This window comes from Coregonus clupeaformis, chromosome 26 (genome assembly GCF_020615455.1).
Source record: "Coregonus clupeaformis isolate EN_2021a chromosome 26, ASM2061545v1, whole genome shotgun sequence".
Taxonomy (NCBI): domain Eukaryota; kingdom Metazoa; phylum Chordata; class Actinopteri; order Salmoniformes; family Salmonidae; genus Coregonus; species Coregonus clupeaformis.
In genome coordinates this window covers 16637682-16657722 of record NC_059217.1, presented here as the reverse complement: position 1 = coordinate 16657722, position 20041 = coordinate 16637682, and the positions used below count along the sequence as shown (strand labels likewise).

At 43.4% G+C, this 20041-nt stretch overlaps 1 protein-coding gene across 2 annotated transcripts in view; it reads left to right on the top strand.

The window, feature by feature from the left end:
- Positions 1 to 20041, top strand: part of LOC121540422 (kinesin-associated protein 3-like) — a 66611-nt gene that overhangs the window by 25143 nt on the left and 21427 nt on the right. For both annotated transcript variants that reach the window (XM_041849279.2, XM_041849278.2), the window contains exons 10-13: positions 258 to 420; positions 10345 to 10445; positions 15607 to 15715; positions 15789 to 15901. In XM_041849279.2, coding sequence (XP_041705213.2) covers positions 258 to 420; positions 10345 to 10445; positions 15607 to 15715; positions 15789 to 15901 — 486 coding nt within the window. The remainder of the gene's footprint in view (positions 1 to 257; positions 421 to 10344; positions 10446 to 15606; positions 15716 to 15788; positions 15902 to 20041) is intronic.

Sequence of the window (20041 nt, the reverse complement as noted above, 5' to 3'; positions counted from 1 at the left end):
TAGTGGTACCCTCCTTCTACATCTTCATTGGTTTTATATATCTATATATTTTATATTTTAATACAAATTAATTTCAATTGACTTACTGAAATCCGTTGCCGTCCCTCAATTGTTTACAGATGATGTGTCTCCTCCTGGGCAGCTCACAGTAAGGGTCCTCGTCCGGTCAGATGGGAATTTACCTCACGCTTCATAAAATGCGCCAATGTGACAATGTCTCCCTCAGTGTCTCCTCTCCTCTGTTCCCTGGTGTTCAGGCAGAGACGTATGCTGTGGAGAAACTGGCCAGGCTGCTGCCCTGTAAGCATGAAGACCTATTGAACACTACACTGCGCCTGCTCCTCAACCTCTCCTTCGACACAGGCCTCCGCAGCCAGATGGTCCAGGCTGGACTCATCCCCAAACTCTCTTCACTGCTAGGTACACTACTCACTGACACAACTGTGTGTGTGTGTGTACATGTATGTGTGCACTCGTGTGTAGGCTGTTATAGCGCTGTGGGCACAGCAAGGCTGGCTCTGTTTCTGGTTCTGGTGGCCATTAGAGAAATGACTTCCTGAAACTAGATAATGTGTGTGGCTGGTGTGTTAGCTCATCCAGGGGGTAATGTGGCATGGCTGGGAGCATCTGTGATGGGCCTTTTAAAGCCTCTCCAGGGAGGGTTGGGTAATGTGCATAATTAATATAATATATTTGTTAGAATAATACGCTGGGCCGCAGCATAAATGTTGTTTTTGCAGGAGCCGGCCGGAAAGGCTGAGGGGTCTACAGAGATTTGTGAGGGTTTTTATTTTCATTTTATGAATGAGACACACACTTGTGCACGCACATGAGCGCACACGCATACTCACACACATGATATGCAGGCACATGCCTGTCCACGCTTAGGCTAAACATAGCCGAATACACTCCCCTACATATGTACAGTTGAAGTCGGAAGTTTACATACACTTAGGTTGAAGTCATTAAAACTTGTTTTTCAACCACTCCACAAATTTCTTGTTAACAAACTATAGTTTTGGCAAGTTGGTTCGGACATCTACTTTGTGCATGACACAAGTAATTTTTCCAACAATTGTTTACAGACAGATTATTTCACTTATAATTCACTGTATCACAATTCCAGTGGGTCAGAAGTTTACATACACTAAGTTGACTGTGCCTTTAAACAGCTTGGAAAATTCCAGAAAATAATGTCATGGCTTTAGAAACTTCTGATAGGCTAATTGACATAATTTGAGTCAATTGGAGGTGTACCTGTGGATGTATTTCAAGGCCTACCTTCAAACTCAGTGCCTCTTTGCTTGACATCATGGGAAAATCATAAGAAATCAGCCAAGACCTCAGAAAAAAATATTATAGGCCTCCACAAGTCTGGTTCATCCTTGGGAGCAATTTCCAAACGCCTGAAGGTACCACGTTCATCTGTACAGACAATAGTACGCAAGTATAAACACCATGGGACCACGCAGACGTCATACTGCTCAGGAATGAGACGCGTTCTGTCTCCTAGAGATGAACGTACTTTGGTGCGAAAAGTGCAAATCAATCCCAAAACAACAGCAAAGGACCTTGTGAAGATGCTGGAGGAAACAGGTACAAAAGTATCTATATCCACAGTAAAACGAGTCCTATATCGACATAACCTGAAAGGCAGCTCAGCAAGGAAGAAGCCACTGCTCCAAAACCGCCATAAAAAAGCCAGACTAAGGTTTGCAACTGCACATGGGGACAAAGATCGTACTTTTTGGAGAAATGTCCTCTGGTCTGATGAAACAAAAATATAACTGTTTGGCCATAATGACCATCGTTATGTTTGGAGGAAAAAGGGGGTAGCTTTCAAGCCGAAGAACACCATCCCAACCGTGAAGCACGGGGGTGGCAGCATCATGCTGTGGGGGTGCTTTGCTGCAGGAGGGACTGGTGCACTTCACAAAATAGATGGCATCATGAGGAAGGAAAATTATGTGGATATATTGAAGCAACATCTCAAGACATCAGACAGGAAGTTAAAGCTTGGTCGCTAATGGGTCTTCCAAATGGACAATGACCCCAAGCATACTTCCAAAGTTGTGGCAAAATGGCTTAAGGGCAACAAAGTCAAGGTATTGGAGTGGCCATCACAAAGCCCTGACCTCAATCCTATATCCTGTGTGGGCAGAACTGAAAAAGCATGTGTGAGCAAGGAGGCCTACAAACCTGACTCAGTTACACCAGCTCTGTCAGGAGGAATGGGCTAATATTCACCCAACTTATTGTGGGAAGCTTGTGGAAGGCTACCCGAAACGTTTGACCCAAGTTAAACAATTTAAAGGCAATGCTACCAAATACTAATTGAGTGTATGTAAACTTCTGACTCACTGGGAATGTGATGAAAGAAATAAAAGCTGAAATAAATCATTCTCGCTACTATTATTCTGACATTTCACATTCTTAAAATAAAGTGGTGATCCCAACTGACCTAAAACAGGGAATTTTTACTAGGATTAAATGTCAGGAATTGTGAAAAACTGAGTTTAAATGTATTTGGCTAAGGTGTATGTAAACTTCCAACTTCAACTGTATTTGGACAGTGATGCATTTTTTTTTTTGATTTGGCTCTACTCCAGCATTTTTTATTTGACATCAAATGTTTCATATGAGGTGACAGTACAGAATGTTGCCTTATATTTGAGGGTATTTTCATACATATCTGATTTTACCGTTTAGAAATTAAAGCACTTTATAGCCTAGATCTTGTACCCCCATTTGAAAATGTCATAAGTATTTGGACAAATTTCACTTATAGTGTAGCAAAGTAGTGAAAAGTTTAGTATTTGGTCACATATTCTAGCACGCAATGACTAAATCAAGCTTGTGACGCTACAAACATGTTGGATGCATTTGCAGTTTGTTTTGGTTGTGTTTGGGCTATGTTTTGCCCAATAGGAACTGAATGGTGAATGATGATTGGAGTACATTTATTTCTAAGTGAGTATATAAGAACACTTCTAAACCAATCCTGATAATGAAGTGTTTTTAAAAAATCATAAATTAATCAAATCGAATCAAATGTTATTTGTCACATGCGCCGAATACAACACGTTAAATGCTTACTTACAAGCCCTTAACCAACAATGCAGTTCAATAAATAGAGTTAAGAAAATATTTACTAAATAAAATAAAATAAAAAATAAAACACAATAAAATAACAATAACGAGACTATATACAGGGGTTACCGGTACCGAGTCAATGTGTGGGGGTATAGGTTAGTCGAGGTAATTTGTACATGTAGGTAGGGGTGAAGTGACTATGCATAGATAATAAACAGCGAGTAGCAGCAGTGTAAAAACAAAAGGGGGGGGGGGGATTGTCAATGTAAATAGTCCAGGTGGCCATTTGATTAATTGTTCAGCAGTCTTATGGCTTGGGGGTAGAAGCTGTTAAGGAGCCTTTTGAACCTAGACTTGGCACTCCGTACCGCTTGCCGTGCGGTAGCAGAGAGAACAGTCTATGACTTGGGTGACTGGAGTCTTTGACAATTTTTTGGGCCTTCCTCTGACACCGCCTAGTATATAGGTCCTGGAGGGCAGGAAGCTTGGCCCCAGTTATGTACTGGGCTGTACACACTACCCTCTGTAGCGCCTTACGGTCGGATGCCGAGCAGTTGCCATACCAGGCGGTGATGCAACCAGTCAGGATGCTCTCGATGGTGCAGCTGTAGAACTTTTTCAGTCTCCTGAGGGGGAAAAGGTGTTGTTGTGCCCTCTTCACGACTGTCTTGGTGTGTTTGGACCATGATAGTTTGTTGGTGATGTGAACACCAAGGAACTTGAAACTCTCGTTCCACTCCACTACAGCCCCGTCGATGTTATTGGGGGCGTGTTCGGCCCTCCTTTTCCTGTAGTCCACGATCAGCTCCTTTGTCTTGCTCACGTTGAGGGAGAGGTTGTTGTCCTGGCACCACATGACTAATGATGAGAAAGTTAGAGTCTACAACAAAGCATGCTAACCTCTCATTGTTACCAATAATGAGGGAGATTAGCATTGGTAACTTTCTCACTGATCATCATTCACGATACATGGGTGATTATGCAGAATCATGGTAGCATCCACATTCATTTAGAAATGTTCACAAACATTTTCTATTCTTACTTACAATAAAAGTGACTCCAGAATGACACTTTTTCTGTATCACTGTCTAAATTAGGGTTGCAAAGGGTATGTTACACTCCAACTCAAGTGCTCCGTTCTACCACCTCTGGTCTCTTGGCCCTCCCACCCGTACGGGAGGGCAGCTCTAACTCAGCCCAGTCCTCTGTCCTTGCACCCCAATGGTGGAACCAGCTTCCCCCAGAAGCTAGTCCATGTTGAGTGACAACCTATGTAATTTGCAAGGTTATTGTTCTCTATGCGCTGTTTTAAAATGGTGGTTTAAAGTGAGCTACCGGAGACACAACTCTCATCTGGCTGTACCTGCTGAACGGGGCTTACAATATATTTTATTTGGATCGTTCATGTTCACCTACAGCAATAGTTTTGAATAGTTTTGCTTTAAACAGGGTATATGGTAATTTGTAGATATACAGGGTAAAGTTGATTCATAATTTTATAACAAGGACAGCAATCACTTTTGCGAGGCGCACTGCATGTCCGAAGCGAAGTGGTAGGAGAAAAGAAACTCACTCCGTAAAAACTTAATAACCATTCGATTTTTAAATGGGGGTGAAATCCAAACTTGTGCAATACACTGAGTGTACAAAACATTAAGAACTCTTTCCATGACATAGACTGACCAGGTGAATGCTATGATTCCTTATTTATGTCACTTGTTAAATCCACTTCAATAAGTGTAGATGAAGGGGAGGAGACAGGTTAAAGAAGGATTTTTAAGCCTTAAGACAATTGAGACATGGATTGTGTATGTGTGCCATTCAGAGGGTGGGCAAGACAAATTATTGAAGTGCTTTTGAACGGGGTATGTTAGTAGGTGCTATGCGCACAGATTTGTGTCAAGAACTGCAACGCTTCTAGGTTTTTCACGCTTAACAATTTCCCGTGTGTATCAAGAATGGTCCACCACCCAAAGGACAGCCAACTTGACACAACTGTTGGACGCATTGGAGTCAACATGGGCCAGCATCCCTTTGGAACGCTTTCGACACCTGCCCTGACGAATTGAGGCTGTTCTGAGGGCAAAAGGGGGGGTGCATCTCAATATTAGGAAGGTGTTCTTAATGTTTTGTACGCTCATTCATTGGCTATATCATGACTAGCTCAAACACTCAATCTGCAAAAATGACAAGTTAATTAGTGGGTGATGGTGATTTCAGAACCAAAGGGACAAAAAACATAGCTACATTGCCCCCCTAATCTGATAGTGGTAGTGGGGTGGTAGATGCCTAGTCTTCCTTATGGCTCAGCTCAGGTGCCTACGTAGTAAATACACCATAGACGTACATCATTTACACACACATACACACAAACCTAGTACAGTGAGGGAAAAAAGTATTTGATCCCCTGCTGATTTTGTACGTTTGCCCACTGACAAAGACATGATAAGTCTATAATTTTAATGGTAGGTTTATTTGAACAGTGAGAGACAGAATAACAAAAATGTTATAAATTGATTTGCATTTTAATGAGGGAAATAAGTTACTTGGTGGCAAAACCCTTGTTGGCAATCACAGAGGTCAGACGTTTCTTGTAGTTGGCCACCAGTTTGCACACATCTCAGGAGGGATTCTGTCCCACTCCTCTTTGCAGATCTTCTCCAAGTCATTAAGGTTTCGAGGCTGACGTTTGGCAACTCAAACCTTCAGCTCCCTCCACAGATTTTCTATGGGACTACGGTCTGGAGACTGGCTAGGCCACTCCAGGACCTTAATGTGCTTCTTCTTGAGCCACTCCTTTGTTGCCTTGGCCGTGTGTTTTGGGTCATTGTCATGCTGGAATACCCATCCACGACCCATTTTCAATGCCCTGGCTGACGGAAGGAGGTTCTCACCCAAGATTTGACGGTACATGGCCCCGTCCATCGTCCCTATGATGCAGTAAAGTTGTCCTGTTCCCTTAGCTGAAAAACACCCCCAAAGCATAATGTTTCCACCTCCATGTTTGATGGTGGGGATGGTGTTCTTGGGGTCATAGGCAGCATTCCTCCTCCTCCAAACACGGCGAGTTGAGTTGATGCCAAAGAGCTCCATTTTGGTCTCATCTGACCACAACACTTTCACCCAGTTCTCCTCTGAATCATTCAGATGTTCATTGGCAAACTTCAGACGGCCCTGTATATGTGCTTTCTTGAGCAGGGAGACCTTGCGGGCGCTGCAGGATTTCAGTCCTTCACGGCGTAGTGTGTTACCAATTGTTTTCTTGGTGACTATGGTCCCAGCTGCCTTGAGATCATTGACAAGATCCTCCCATGTAGTTCTGGGCTGATTCCGTTCTCATGATCATTGCAACTCCACGAGGTGAGATCTTGCATGGAGCCCCGGGCCGAGGGAGATTGACAGTTCTTTTGTGTTTCTTCCATTTGCGAGTAATCGCACCAACTAATGTCACCTTCTCACCAAGCTGCTTGGCGATGGTCTTGTAGCCCATTCCAGCCTTGTGTAGGTCCCTGACATCCTTGGAGAGCTATTTGGTCTTGGCCATGGTGGAGAGTTTGGAATCTGATTGATTGATTGCTTCTGTGGACAGGTGTCTTTTATACAGGTAACAAGCTGAGATTAGGAGCATTCCCTTTAAGAGTGTGCTCCTATTCTCAGCTCGTTACCTGTATAAAAGACACCTGGGAGCCAGAAATCTTTCTGATTGAGAGGGGGTCAAATACTTATTTCCCTCATTAAAATGCAGATCAATTTATAACATTTTTGACATGCGTTTTTCTGGATTTTGTTGTTGTTATTCTGTCTCTCACTGTTCAAATAAACCTACCATTAAAATTATAGACTGATAATTTCTTTGTCAGTGGGAAAATGTACAAAATCAGCAGGGGATCAAATACTTTTTACCCTCACTGTACATACGCCATAGACATACATCATTTACACACACACACGCACAGAAGTCAGCCCAGACAGATCCAGCTCAGAGAGCTCCAGCTTATGAGTGCCATCAACAGCAGATTTTTATTTAGAATGAAAAATCTATGTGTTCATGCAGAAAATGTTAGTGTATCGCATCGAACCGAATCGCATCAATTCGTTCTCTAATCAAACCGAATCGCACCGAATTGTTTCAAACTAAACCGTATCATTCCTGTATTGGAGCACGTCTCTACATACGTATCGAATCAACTTGAAAGGGAAAGATGCACATCCCTGCTATACTGTATATTAATATATTTTTTAAAGTTATTCAAGTATAAATGACCAAAGTTACCATAGATTACCTGTTGATTGCCAAAATTACTGAAAGTTCTGGTAACTTTGCAACCCTAGTCGAAATACATACATATGGGAGTGTACATCTCATTTAGAGCGTGTTTCTGTGTGTGCACTTGTAAGATTCACTCTCTCCCATTGCTCTTAAAAGTAAGAAAAGCCCCTAACCGAAAAATGATGTTTTGAATAAATTTTCTTCCCACAAAATGTAAATCAAAGTGCAGTTATCACAAAACATATTATTTTCCGTGTTATAGCCTAACTAGATGGTAGGCTATAAAGGCCTGGGGAAAGTTGTGTAATTTAAAGAAAACCGGTGAGGAGGAGGCGAACTTTAGGCTATTTTAGTAAAGGCATACAAGACATTGCAAGATACAGATTAAGACATTCTTTCTGCCTGCCCCCCCCCCCCCTCTCTCTCTCCCTTGCGCTGGCTTGCCTGCACTTACTCTTTGCTAATGTTGTGAGTGTGTGTTCAGTCTTCGGTCTGCTGCGTGTAGAATATCCTAGCCTATTCATTGATGATAGGCCCTGCTTTACTGAAGTTGCGAGACATTGCAAGCCGAAAAATTGCAAGATGCAGCATTCCATTGCGAGATACAGCTTTTGATTGCCGATAGATAGGCCTAGTGCACGGTTCTGACTCCGTCTGCCTGGTGGCCGACCTGCCTATACTGTGTCCCTCCCCTCTCTCCGTCCCTCACTAGCTCGCTATGAAAGATGCAAGTGTTCGTGTTCTCAGAAGTACAGCTCCTAAATAGTCTCCTCCGTTCCAAAAATCTGAATCAAAACTTTACTCGACGTGCAAGGGAGTCCACGTGCAAGAAGTCGAGGAATCAACTATTTTGTAGTCGACTCTCCACCACTACGTCATAATCATTAACAGTTGGAAAAATGGCAGAGAAAGGCAAGCGACAGCAACAGGTCCTGTATGGCAATACTTTGACAAGTTACATTTACATCATTTAGCAGACGCTCTTATCCAGAGCGACTTACAAATTGAGAAGGAAATGAGAAGGAAAAGCAAACTTTGCGAGGTGGAATTGAGGTACAGTAATGGTAGTGTAGGTGCAATGCTTAACCACCTGAAAGGGACGCAACATGAGACCCAAACCGTTGCTGGGAGCAGTGCAGCTGCATAGTGAGTTCACGTGGAATTTAATGCATTTTTCTCTTAACGGAAAACCGCCCCAAAAATGGCAGTTTAAACGTTAAGATTATTTTTTTCATTTGTCACATCCCTAGTATTTGTGTGGGTGTTCAGTATGTGTGTCAGTGTGGTTTTCAAACTGCGATTAATTGAAGTCCTGTTAATCATCCTATTGGCGCTGTCCTGTTTTCTGTGTGGAAGTACTGTCCAGAGATTTCCCTCTTATCTCCAGAGAGAGACGCTCCTCTCTGCTCTGCTCCAGTCCGGTCCGCTCTGAGGGTGTGAGGGGACAGCTACCATCCCTATGCCATCAGCCCCCACTAGGGGTCGCAACCCGGGCTGATAAGATGAAAGGGAGAAGGGTGAGCTACACCTCATCTTCGCCTTCCTCGTGATCCCACCACCTGAATGAGGATATACATCACAACCCTTTCAACCCTTCACCTGACCATTGGCCTTGTGTTGTTGACGACTACTATCCATGGGTGCTGCCGAAATACCACGTTTTACTCCAAATTTACTCCAGAATCATTCCATTTGGACAATTTCACTGGGACTTTTTGCCGGGACTTTTTCTTAGAAGCATTTTCACCATTTGATGTGCATTATGGGTTTTCTTTTTGAAGACTGAACCAGTACTCTTATTTACTCAGTAAATTGCACAAACAACAGAATAGTATACTATCCACAGAACTGCCCCAGGCGCCACTAATGCATGGCGGTGTGATTTTATGAAGGTTGGGTGGTTTTAATTCAGAGCAGAGTGTAATTGGAGTTTAGCTCCCTCACTAACTGCCCCTGAACACTCAAGTTAATTCTTAACGGCTCCCCGCTCTTCTTTTTTTTCAGTGGGTCTCTAGTGGTGTTTAGTACTTTTAATGGGGTTTCTCTCCTTCCCTATAAAGGATCCTCCATGTTTCTACCGGTGCAGTGAGGGAGTTTTCCAGGTCAGATGAGAGAGTGTGTGTGTGTGAGCTCATGTGAGGCAACAAGTGTGAGCGTGTGTGTTAAGGTATAGGTTGAGGGCTCCACTAATGAGAAGCACGTGTGGGCCAATCACAGCACTGCAAGGGCCTGAGCAGTGTAGCTTTAACTTATTAAAGGCAGTAAAATTGATGCTTCCTCCTGTTTTCCCAATTAAACCTCCAAGCCGTCTCTTTTCTCTTGTTTCCAGGGGTTCGGTAAGCACATCTGGTTCCAGTAGGCTGCTATGTGATAAGGCTGCCTGCCCTGCATGGTCACTGACCACGGGTTAGGTTAGGACCAGTTAGAACTATACTGGGTCAGTCTGGTCTGTCAGATCTGTGGTCCTTCATCACCCTAGTTCTGACCCAGTGTGGTCGGTCACTGCAGTCACTCTCTCTCTAGAAACTAGTGTTCACATGAAACAATGTCCTAGGCCCTCAGACTCATAACCCCATGATGTTGGTGAGCTATCTCTCTGGAGCGTCCTGCAGTCACCCTGCAGTGGTTTGGGTCAAACTCATAAACACTCTGAGAGAGCTGCCTGACAGATTAACACTGAATCATAGAGTCAGAGCCACGTTCTTTAGACTGCTGTAAAATAACCTCTTATAAACCTGCAAAAAGAAAATGTGTTCATTGTCTTTCAATGGCTAGCTTTATTACTAAACCATATCATCCTAGAGAGCTGGTTAACTGTATGTTATTTAAGCTGTGTTGTAGTGGACGTATGGGTTGTCCACTAGCCTCGTCCAAGACTTTTGGACATTTGAATCTCCATGAAGCAGAAATTAAGTACAGCTCTTCATTCATTCATCCATTTACCCCTCTCTGTGCTTCTCTTCTCTCTGTGTATGTTTCAGCTGACGAGAGCCAGAGACAGCTGTGTATGTGCATTCTGTACCACATCAGTGTGGACGACAGATTCAAGTCCATGTTTGCCTACACAGACTGCATACCACAGGTAAGACTGGGTAATGTACACTCAAGGGCTGAGGCCGCAGCCCAGACAGCATTAGCATCGAGGCTAACAGTCTTGGAATTATGCATGAGAAAGAGGGAGAGGGAGGGAAAGGGATGTAGAGAGGGAACGATGGATGGAAAGAGGGAGGGATAGAAAGGGATGGAGAGGGTGGGAGAAATGGAGAGAGCGGAATGAATAGAGAGTGGTAGGAATGGAGAGAGAAAGAGAGGAATGGAGAGAGAGGGGGGCATGCTACATCTGCACCCAAATCGCCAAAGGACGGCTGCTCAGCCTTCACTCTCACTGATGACAGCTCCGTGTTTTTTAACTATGTTTTTTTTCATCCTTTCCACTTATTGGAGCGCTGGAGAAAACCTTGCGTCATTCATCTAACCAGCCCTCAGTGAAAAAAGGCCCTTCTCTCCATCTTCTCTATGGTCTAGGCCTATTTGGTGTACGTAGAATGCACTAATAAGGAATATCTAGATTTTAAGTGTACATGATGTTAGTGATGTCGGAATGAAACTGAGATGTCATATTGATTGAGTTAAGTCTGATTGCCTCTGTCTTTCATCATTGGTAGATTAGTTAAATGCTTATTCTGTTTGTCTTGTGAGATTGGGTGTAACTGGGGGCCAGATGCTCATAAACAGGGCTGTTTGTGTAGTGGGTCATGTCACCAGTAGATCTGCCCCGCGGGGTCGGCGTGTCAGAGAGGATGTTGGGTAGCAGCATGACCGGAAAGTGGCCTTTGACCCCAGGCCCTCTCTCTCGCTCTCTCTCTGTCTCTAGGGATGGTCCTTTAGCTAGGACTGGGCAGTATACCGTATTTTACTAAATATGGGTATTGATGTACGGACCGGTTTGGGTTTTTACTTTACCTTCTATAATGGTATATCAATGTTTGGTTTGTTAAATATGATACGCAACATTTTTTTGTTTACTCCGTTTTCTACTTGAGTTGTCTTTCTCTCTCCTCCTGCTGCATGCCACTTCCCACACTTTCCTGCCCCCTGTCACTCAAGGAGAGAGCAGTTGCTTGACCACAGTCACGAGCACTTTCTTGCCGTTCGCTCTGCAGTCTGCATGGTCAGATACAGTTGAAGTCGGAAGTTTACATACACTCAATTAGTATTTGGTAGCATTGCCTTTAAATTGTTTAACTTGGGTCAAACGTTCCGGGCAGCCTTCCACAAGCTTCCCACAATAGGTTGGGTGAATTTTGGCCCATTCCTCCTGACAGAGCTGGTTTAACTGAGTCAGGTTTGTAGGCCTCCTTGCTCGCACACACTTTTTCAGTTCTGCCCATACATTTTCTATAGGATTGAGGTCAGGGCTTTGTGATGGTCACTCCAATACCTTGACTTTGTTGTCCTTAAGCCATTTTGCCACAATTTTGGAAGTATGCTTGGGATCATTGTCCATTTGGAAGACCCATTTGCGACCAAGCTTTAACTTCCTGACTGATGTCTTGAGATGTTGCTTCAATATATCCACATATTTTTCCTTCCTCATGATGCCATCTATTTTGTGAAGTGCACCAGTCCTTCCTGCTGCAAAGCAACCCACAGCATGATGCTGCCACCTCCGTGCTTCACGGTTGGGATGGTGTTCTTCGGCTTGCAAGCGTCCCCGTTTTTCCTCCAAACATAACGATGGTCATTATGGCCAAACAGTTATATTTTTGTTTAATCAGACCAGAGGACATTTCTCCAAAAAGTACGATCTTTGTCCCCATGTGCAGTTGCAAACCGTAGTCTGCCTTTTTTATGGCCGTTTTGGAGCAGTGGCTTCTTCCTTGCTGAGCGGCCTTTCAGGTTATATCGATATAGGACTCGTTTTACTGTGGATATAGATAATTTTGTACCTGTTTCCTCCAGCATCTTCACAAGGTCCTTTGCTGTTGTTCTAGGATTTATTTGCACTTTTCGCACCAAAGTACATTAATCTCTAGGAGACAGAACGCGTCTCCTTCCTGAGCGGTATGACGTCTGTATATTGTATTGTATGCAATATTTGTTCTGAGGTCTTGGCTGATTTCTTTTGATTTTCCCATGATGTCAAGCAAAGAAGCACTGAGTTTGAAGGTAGGCCTTGAAATACATCCACAGGTACACCTCCAATTGACTCAAATTATGTCAATTAGCCTATCGGAAGCTTCTACAGCCATGACATCATTTTCTGGAATTTTCCAAGCTGTTTAAAGGCACAGTCAAATTAGTGTATGTAAACTTCTGACCCACTGGAATTGTGATACAGTGAATTATAAGTGAAATAATCTGTCTGTAAACAATTGTTGGAAAAATTACTTGTGTCATGTACAATGTAGATGTCCTAACAGACTTGCCAAAACTATAGTTTGTTAACAAGAAATCTGTGGAGTTGTTGAAAACAAGTTTTAATGACTCCAACCTAAGTGTATGTAAACTTCCGACTTCAATTGTAGATGGAGCAAGATGTTGGTGACATGCTGCTTTCCACAAGCGTTCTATAATTACACTATTAGTTAGTTTATTTTACTGTCTGCAAACTACTGTCTGCTAGTTTGTCTTTTCTTAGCAAAGTTTTGACTAAAATAAATGTTGTTAGTCACAAATGCTAATCGCTAGTTAGCTGGCTAGCTAGCTTGCTAAATGTTCTAAGAGTCATAGCAAACATAGCTATCTAATCAGCCTGGTACCAGTGCTGGTGTAGGCCTAGATAAGCATGTTGTTTGTGCAACGGTATCTTCTAAATCAGAGAGGAATAGGCGAAGCATGAATGTGTTAGCACAGAGTTTCTAAACCCAGAGGCACAACATTGCGAGACTTCCGGGAACGCTTGCGAAACAGACCAAGTAGACCAGGCCGGGGTTTGGGGTTTGAGAATTCAATGAGGGAAGTGAAACATTATTCCTTAGTTGTTAATTTTTACAAAATCTAAAGGCACAACCTAGATTCGAGCCAAGTCTTAAGTAGTTGAACATGTTATTACTCTAACCTCGTGAAGGTGACAAACTGACACGTTTTCATTTTTGTCAAAAACAACTTTATATCTAAGGAATGCCTTTGATTTGACGGCCTGTACATCCGCAGTTTGGCGCGAGACGACTGTTAGACCCGATTACCTAATTTTGTGCATGAGCTTAGCTAGCCAACATCACCATGACATCGCCTACGAGTGTGATCAGGGATTTCTATTGGAGAAGCAGTTTCTGCCTATCTTCATACTGTACTGTCTTTGATGTTAGCTAGCTACATGAGGTAAGAAAACATGCCATGTAGCTTCTAATTAAGGGTCACCTAGAAACACTGACCAACACTTTTGGTTCCTACCCAATAATTCCTTCCTGGCTTATTAATTTGTTGTCATGTCAAACATCAATGTGTTCAAGGTGCTGCCCAATAAATTCCATCTATAGAATTTGAATAATCATTATATTTCCATGATTCCAACAGTTCACTACTAGGCCTAGATTTTTTTGCCCATATCATGCATCCCTGCAGGTCACAATGTGGAAATGATAACAAAAGTGCAGGAAATACAGAAATGTATGAAAATACTGATAATTATTTTTGTTTGAAGTTGGATTGAACAGTATACAACAATCAGAATGGAGAAAGACCCATTTAAATCACTTATAGTGTATGTGTTGCCACCCTAGGGTCATGCACTACTCAAAGCATATTTATAACTTTTATTATTAAAAAACATAAAATACCTTCAAATACTGTCATACCGTCAAATGTGGAAAATATTGTGATATAAGATTTTGGCCATATCGCCCAGTTCTACCTTGAACCCCCCTCCTCTCCATCCTCCCTATTCCCCGCTGGGCAGGTTTCCTCATCAGGCTACCTCTGCTCTGTCCCTGCCCTTTGGCCAGCTCAGCCTTTTCCTCTCTACCTCTCCCCACTGGGCCTGGGGCAAGACCTGACCCAACCCTTTCCCCTTCTCCTCTCCTCCACTCCTGGTGGGGTCAGCTCTGGGCTGGGAGGGAGAGGCTCGACATGGGGTTATGAGGGAGAGGAAGGGGCTTTAGTGTTAGGGGTGAAGGGGTGTACAGGGTTAGGGGTGGAGGGGAGTGAGGGGTTAGATGGGGAGGGTCTGCTGTGCTGTGTAGTGTGGTGCTAGGTCTCCTCTGGCTATGCTGTGGTAAATAAGCAGAGGCAGGTGCCACAGAGTCTAGACAGGGCTGATTTTGGGTCCGGGGCCCCTGGTATGTGATACCCGACGCGAGGCCTGTGTGTGTGTGTGTGTGTGTGTGTGTGTGTGTGTGTGTGTGTGTGTGTGTGTGTGTGTGTGTGTGTGTGTGTGTGTGTGTGTTTGTATGATTGCACACTACTGACTCCTCACAGGGAGCGGGCCTTCAGTGCCACTGCTTAAAGCCTTTCCTGTTTAATGTTAAATCAGAACAGGAAAGCTGGGAGACTGGGCAGGGAGAGAGGGGGAGCAGATGGCAAGGGCTGGGGGAGGACTCCTTTTTGGACCGTCGTCCTCTCTCTGTAGTTGACTTCCAGGGCGTTTACTGGTGGCCTAGCCCCCTCTTCAGCTCCCCTCATCACGTCTCCCCCCCACCTCCCCCCTCCACACATGTACAAATACACACACACCAATCATCATCATCACTAAGGACCCAGAGCTTACTTTCTTTTGATGTAGTTGGAGGAGACTGTAAGATGCTCTATATGAGTCAGAGGCCTTTGGATTGTGAAGGAATGGACAAATTGCAAGCAGGCATGGAATGTCCCCTCTTTCCATCTCCCTCTCTCCACCTCTCTCTCCTCTGTCTGTTTGCAAGCCCTCTCAGTAGTCCCCTGCAGGGTATTGGCACAGACCTGATTAGACAGTAATGACTGTACCTATACCCTCTACTTTTCTGCTCACTTCAGAGAAGGCCTTCCTGTTTCCGTACTCTGCGGTTAACCCAGTGCGTCACCATGGCAACCAACTAAATGACTGTATGGACAATATGTAGACCAATGTCATCAACATGGTGATGATGTCATTCATACATTCAGCCAATGATGTCACCAAGCATGCATCCATCCTCAAATAGTAGAGAGAAAGGCTTGGGAACAGACACACCCATAACACACTGACTGACTTCTGGCCAGCTATAATGATTGATGATGCATTGGTATTGTTGAATTGATTTATGTATTATTTGATTGATTGACAGTTGATGAAGATGCTGTTTGATTGTGGTGAGAGCCCCATGGACCCTGAGCTCATCTCCTTCTGCATCAACCTGGCTGCCAACAAGAGGAATGCACAGGTCATCTGTGAAGGTACAACACATGGGTACGCACACACACACACACACACACACACACACTTCTGATCCTGTTTTCCTGTCCCTAGGTAATGGTCTGAAGATGCTGATGAAGAGGGGTCTGAAGCTAAAGGATGTTCTGATCATGAAGATGATCAGGAACGTGTCTCAACACGACGGACCCACCAAGAACCTCTTCATAGTGCGTACTAAACTAACTCACAGTCTTTAACACTGATGAGCTTCATCATGCTCAGTATAGATATTGGCCAGTGATGGGCAACTGTCGCCCGCGGCCGTCCTTTTGTAGGCCCGCGGATCAATTTCAAAATGTGTCATTGCTTCAGCAGTTTTTCACTTGTTATGTCAGTCATTGACAGATGCTCAATTATCACTCAGATATCATTAAAAACTGCAAACATTTCTCTCCACCCTATGGCAAAATGTGTAGAATTGCACGAAATTAACTCTAAAACATACATTTGTTCTCTCCGCTGTCAAGAGGGGTGCCGCTAAAATGGCTAGGGCCTGCTCTGACTGCACGTGTGTGGATATGGATGTGGATAAAAAATGTTGTGGCTCCCATCCCTGATATAGGCGGATAAGGCTAGACAGGCTAACATGATCTGTGTTCTTATAATAGTATTACTGAATCCATAGTCTCTCGTGGACAGATGCACGTAGTATAAATGGTAATAGCGTCTGTCAACAGACTGTCCGTATGGTGCCAGGATAACAACCTCTCCTTCAACGTGATCAAGACAAAGGAGATATGAAAGATGTGTGCACTCACTAACTGTAAGTCGCTCTGGGTAAGAGTGTCTGCTAAATGACTAAGGTGTACATGTAAAATGAGATGATTGTGGACTACAGGAAAAACAAGAGGACTGAGCACGCCCCCATTCTCATCGACGGGGCTGTAGTGGAACAGGTTGAGCGCTTCAAGTTCCTTGGTGTCCACATCACCAACAAACTATCATGGTCCAAACACACCAAGACAGTCGTGAAGAGGGCATGATAAAGCCTATTCCCCCTCAGTAGACTGAAAAGATTTGGCATGGGTCCTCAGATCCTCAAAAAGTTCTACAGCTGCACCATCGAGAGCATCCTGACTGGTTGCATCACCGCCTGGTAATGGAACTGCTTGGCCTCCGACCGCAAGGCACTACACTACCGGTCAAAAGTATTAGAACACCTACTCATTCAACGGTTTTTCTTAATTTTTTACTATTTTCTACATTGTAACTACATCAAAACTATGAAATAACACATATGGAATCATGTAGTAACCAAACAAAATTTAAACAACTGAACATTTATTTTATATTTGAGATTCTTCAAATAGCCACCCTTTGCCTTGATGACAGCTTTGCACACTCTTGGCATTCTCTCAACCAGCTGCATGAAGTAGTCACCTGGAATACATTTCAATTTCAATTTGGTAAAAGACCACAGTGAGGCGAAGACTTTTGGAGGATGGCCTGGTGTCAAGAAGGGCAGCGAGGAAACCACTTCTCTCCAGGAAAAACATCAGGGACAGACTGATATTCTGCAAAAGGTACAGGGATTGGACTGCTGAGGACTGGGGTAAAGTCATTTTCTCTGATGAATCCCCTTTCCGATTGTTTGGGGCATCCGGAAAAAAGCTTGTACGGAGAAGACAAGGTGAGCGCTACCATCAGTCCTGTGTCATGCCAACAGTAAAGCATCCTGAGACCATTCATATGTGGGGTTGCTTGTTAGCCAAGGGAGTGGGCTCACTCACAATTTTGCCTAAGAACACAGCCATGAATAAAGAATGGTACCAACACATCCTCCGAGAGCAACTTCTCCCAACCATCCAGGAACAGTTTGGTGACGAACAATGCCTTTTCCAGCATGATGGAGCACCTTGCCATAAGGCAAAAGTGATAACTAAGTGGCTTGGGGAACAAAACATCAACATTTTGGGTCCATGGCCAGGAAACCTTAATCCCATTGAGAATTTATGGTCAATCCTCAAGAGGTGGGTGGACAAACACAAACCCACAAATTCTGACAAACTCCAAGCATTGATTATGCAAGAATGGGCTGCCATCAGCCAGGATGTGGCCCAGAAGTTAATTGACAGCATGCCAGGGCGGATTGCAGAGGTCTTGAAAAAGAAGGGTCAACACTGCAAATATTGACTCTTTGCATAAACTTAATGTAATTGTCAATAATAGCCTTTGACACTTATGGAATGCTTGTAATTATACTTCAGTATACCATAGTAACATCTGACAAAAATATCTAAAAACACTGAAGCAGCAAACTTTGTGAAGACCAATACATGTGTCATTCTCAAAACTTTTGACCACGACTGTACATCACTGGGGCCAAGCTTCTTGCCATCCAGGACCTCTATACCAGGCGGTGTAAGAGGAAGGCCCTAAAAATTGTCAAAGACTCCAGCCACCCTAGTCATAGACTGTTCTCTCTACTACCGCACGGCAAGCGGTACCGGAGCGCCAAGTCTAGGTTCAAAAGGCTTCTTAACAGCTTCTACCCCCAAGCCATAAGACTCCTGAACAGCTAATCATGGCTACCTGGACCATTTGCATTGTCCCCCCCACCCTACCCCCTCTTTTACACAGCTGCTACTCTTTTTATTATCTATGCATAGTCACTTTAACTCTACCCATATGTACATATTACCTCAATTACCTCGACTAACTGGTGCCCCCGCACATTGACTCTGTACCGGTACCCCCTGTAAATAGCCTCCCTACTATTATTTTATTTTACTGCTGCTCTTTAATAATTTTTTATTTTATATTTTTTACTTATATTTTTTACTTAACTTTTTTTCTTAAAACTGCATTGATGGTTAAGGGCTTGTAAGTAAGCATTTCACTGTAAGGTCTAAACCTGTTGTATTCGGCGCATGTGGCAAATAAAATTTGATTTGTGGGATGCAAGACTAACAATGAACTTTGTTCCGGTACGCTGATTTTTCGACACTGATCATTTGGATAAATCATGATTTCGCAGGTACTCGCATCTTTTGAATTTCGGAAGGGGAGGGGACATTTGGCCCTGCTTGAAACTTGCAGATAGGTTCCCTTGGGGTGAAGACTTTGCAAGTCGCATTAGTTTCCTCCCAGAATTTAATAGATTTTTGTTCTGGGTTTCGGAGATGACTGAATCCATAGCTATGCTTGTTCTTATGCTAGTAGCTGAATACATAGCTAGGCTCTATTGCAGCGGTTCCCAAACTAGGGGTTGCGACCTCATACAGGGTCGCCAGAATTTCAAAAATCCTGGTTAAAAAAATAATACCATAAAGAAATATATTGTAATATCGTCTTTGTCTCTGAAAATCATTGTAATGTACAGTTGAAGTCAGAAGTTTACATACACCTTAGTCAAATACATTTAAACTCAGATTTTCACAATTCCTGACATTTAATCCTAGTAAAAATTCCCTGTCTTAGGTCAGTTAGGATCACCACTTTATTTTAAGAATGTGAAATGTCAGAATAATATTAGAGAGAATGATTTACTTCAGCTTTTATTTATTTCATCACATTCCCAGTGGGTCAGAAGTTTACATACACTCAATTAGTATTTGGTAGCATTGCCTTTAAATTGTTTAACTTGGGTCAAACGTTTCGAGCAGCCTTCCACAAGCTTCCCACAATAAGTTGGGTGAATTTTGGCCCATTCCTCCTCCGCTGGTGTAACTGAGTCAGGTTTGTAGGCCTCCTTGCTCGCACATTCTTTTTCAGTTCTGCCCACACATTTTCTATAGGATTGAGGTCAGGGCTTTGTGATGGCCACTACAATACCTTGACGTTGTTGCCCTTAAGCCATTTTGCCACAACTTTGGAAGTATGCTTGGGGTCATTGTCCATTTGGAAGACCCATTAGTGACCAAGCTTTTAACTTCTTGACTGGTCTTGAGATGTTGCTTCAATATATCCACATAATTTTCCTTCCTCATGATGCCATCTATTTTGTGAAGTGCACCAGTCCCTCCTGCAGCAAAGCACCCCCACAGCATGATGCTGCCACCCCGTGCTTCACGGTTGGGATGGTGTTCTTCGGCTTGCAAATTACCCCCTTTTTCCTCCAAACATAACGATGGTCATTATGGCCAAACAGTTCTATTTTTGTTTCATCAGATCAGAGGACATTTCTCCAAAAAGTACAATCTTTGTCCCCATGTGCAGTTGCAAACCGTAGTCTGGCTTTTCTATGGTGGTTTTGGAGCAGTGGCTTCTTCCTTGCTGAGCGGCCTTTCAGGTTATGTCGATATAGGACTTGTTTTACTGTGGATATAGATACTTTTATACCTGTTTCCTCCAGCATCTTCACAAGG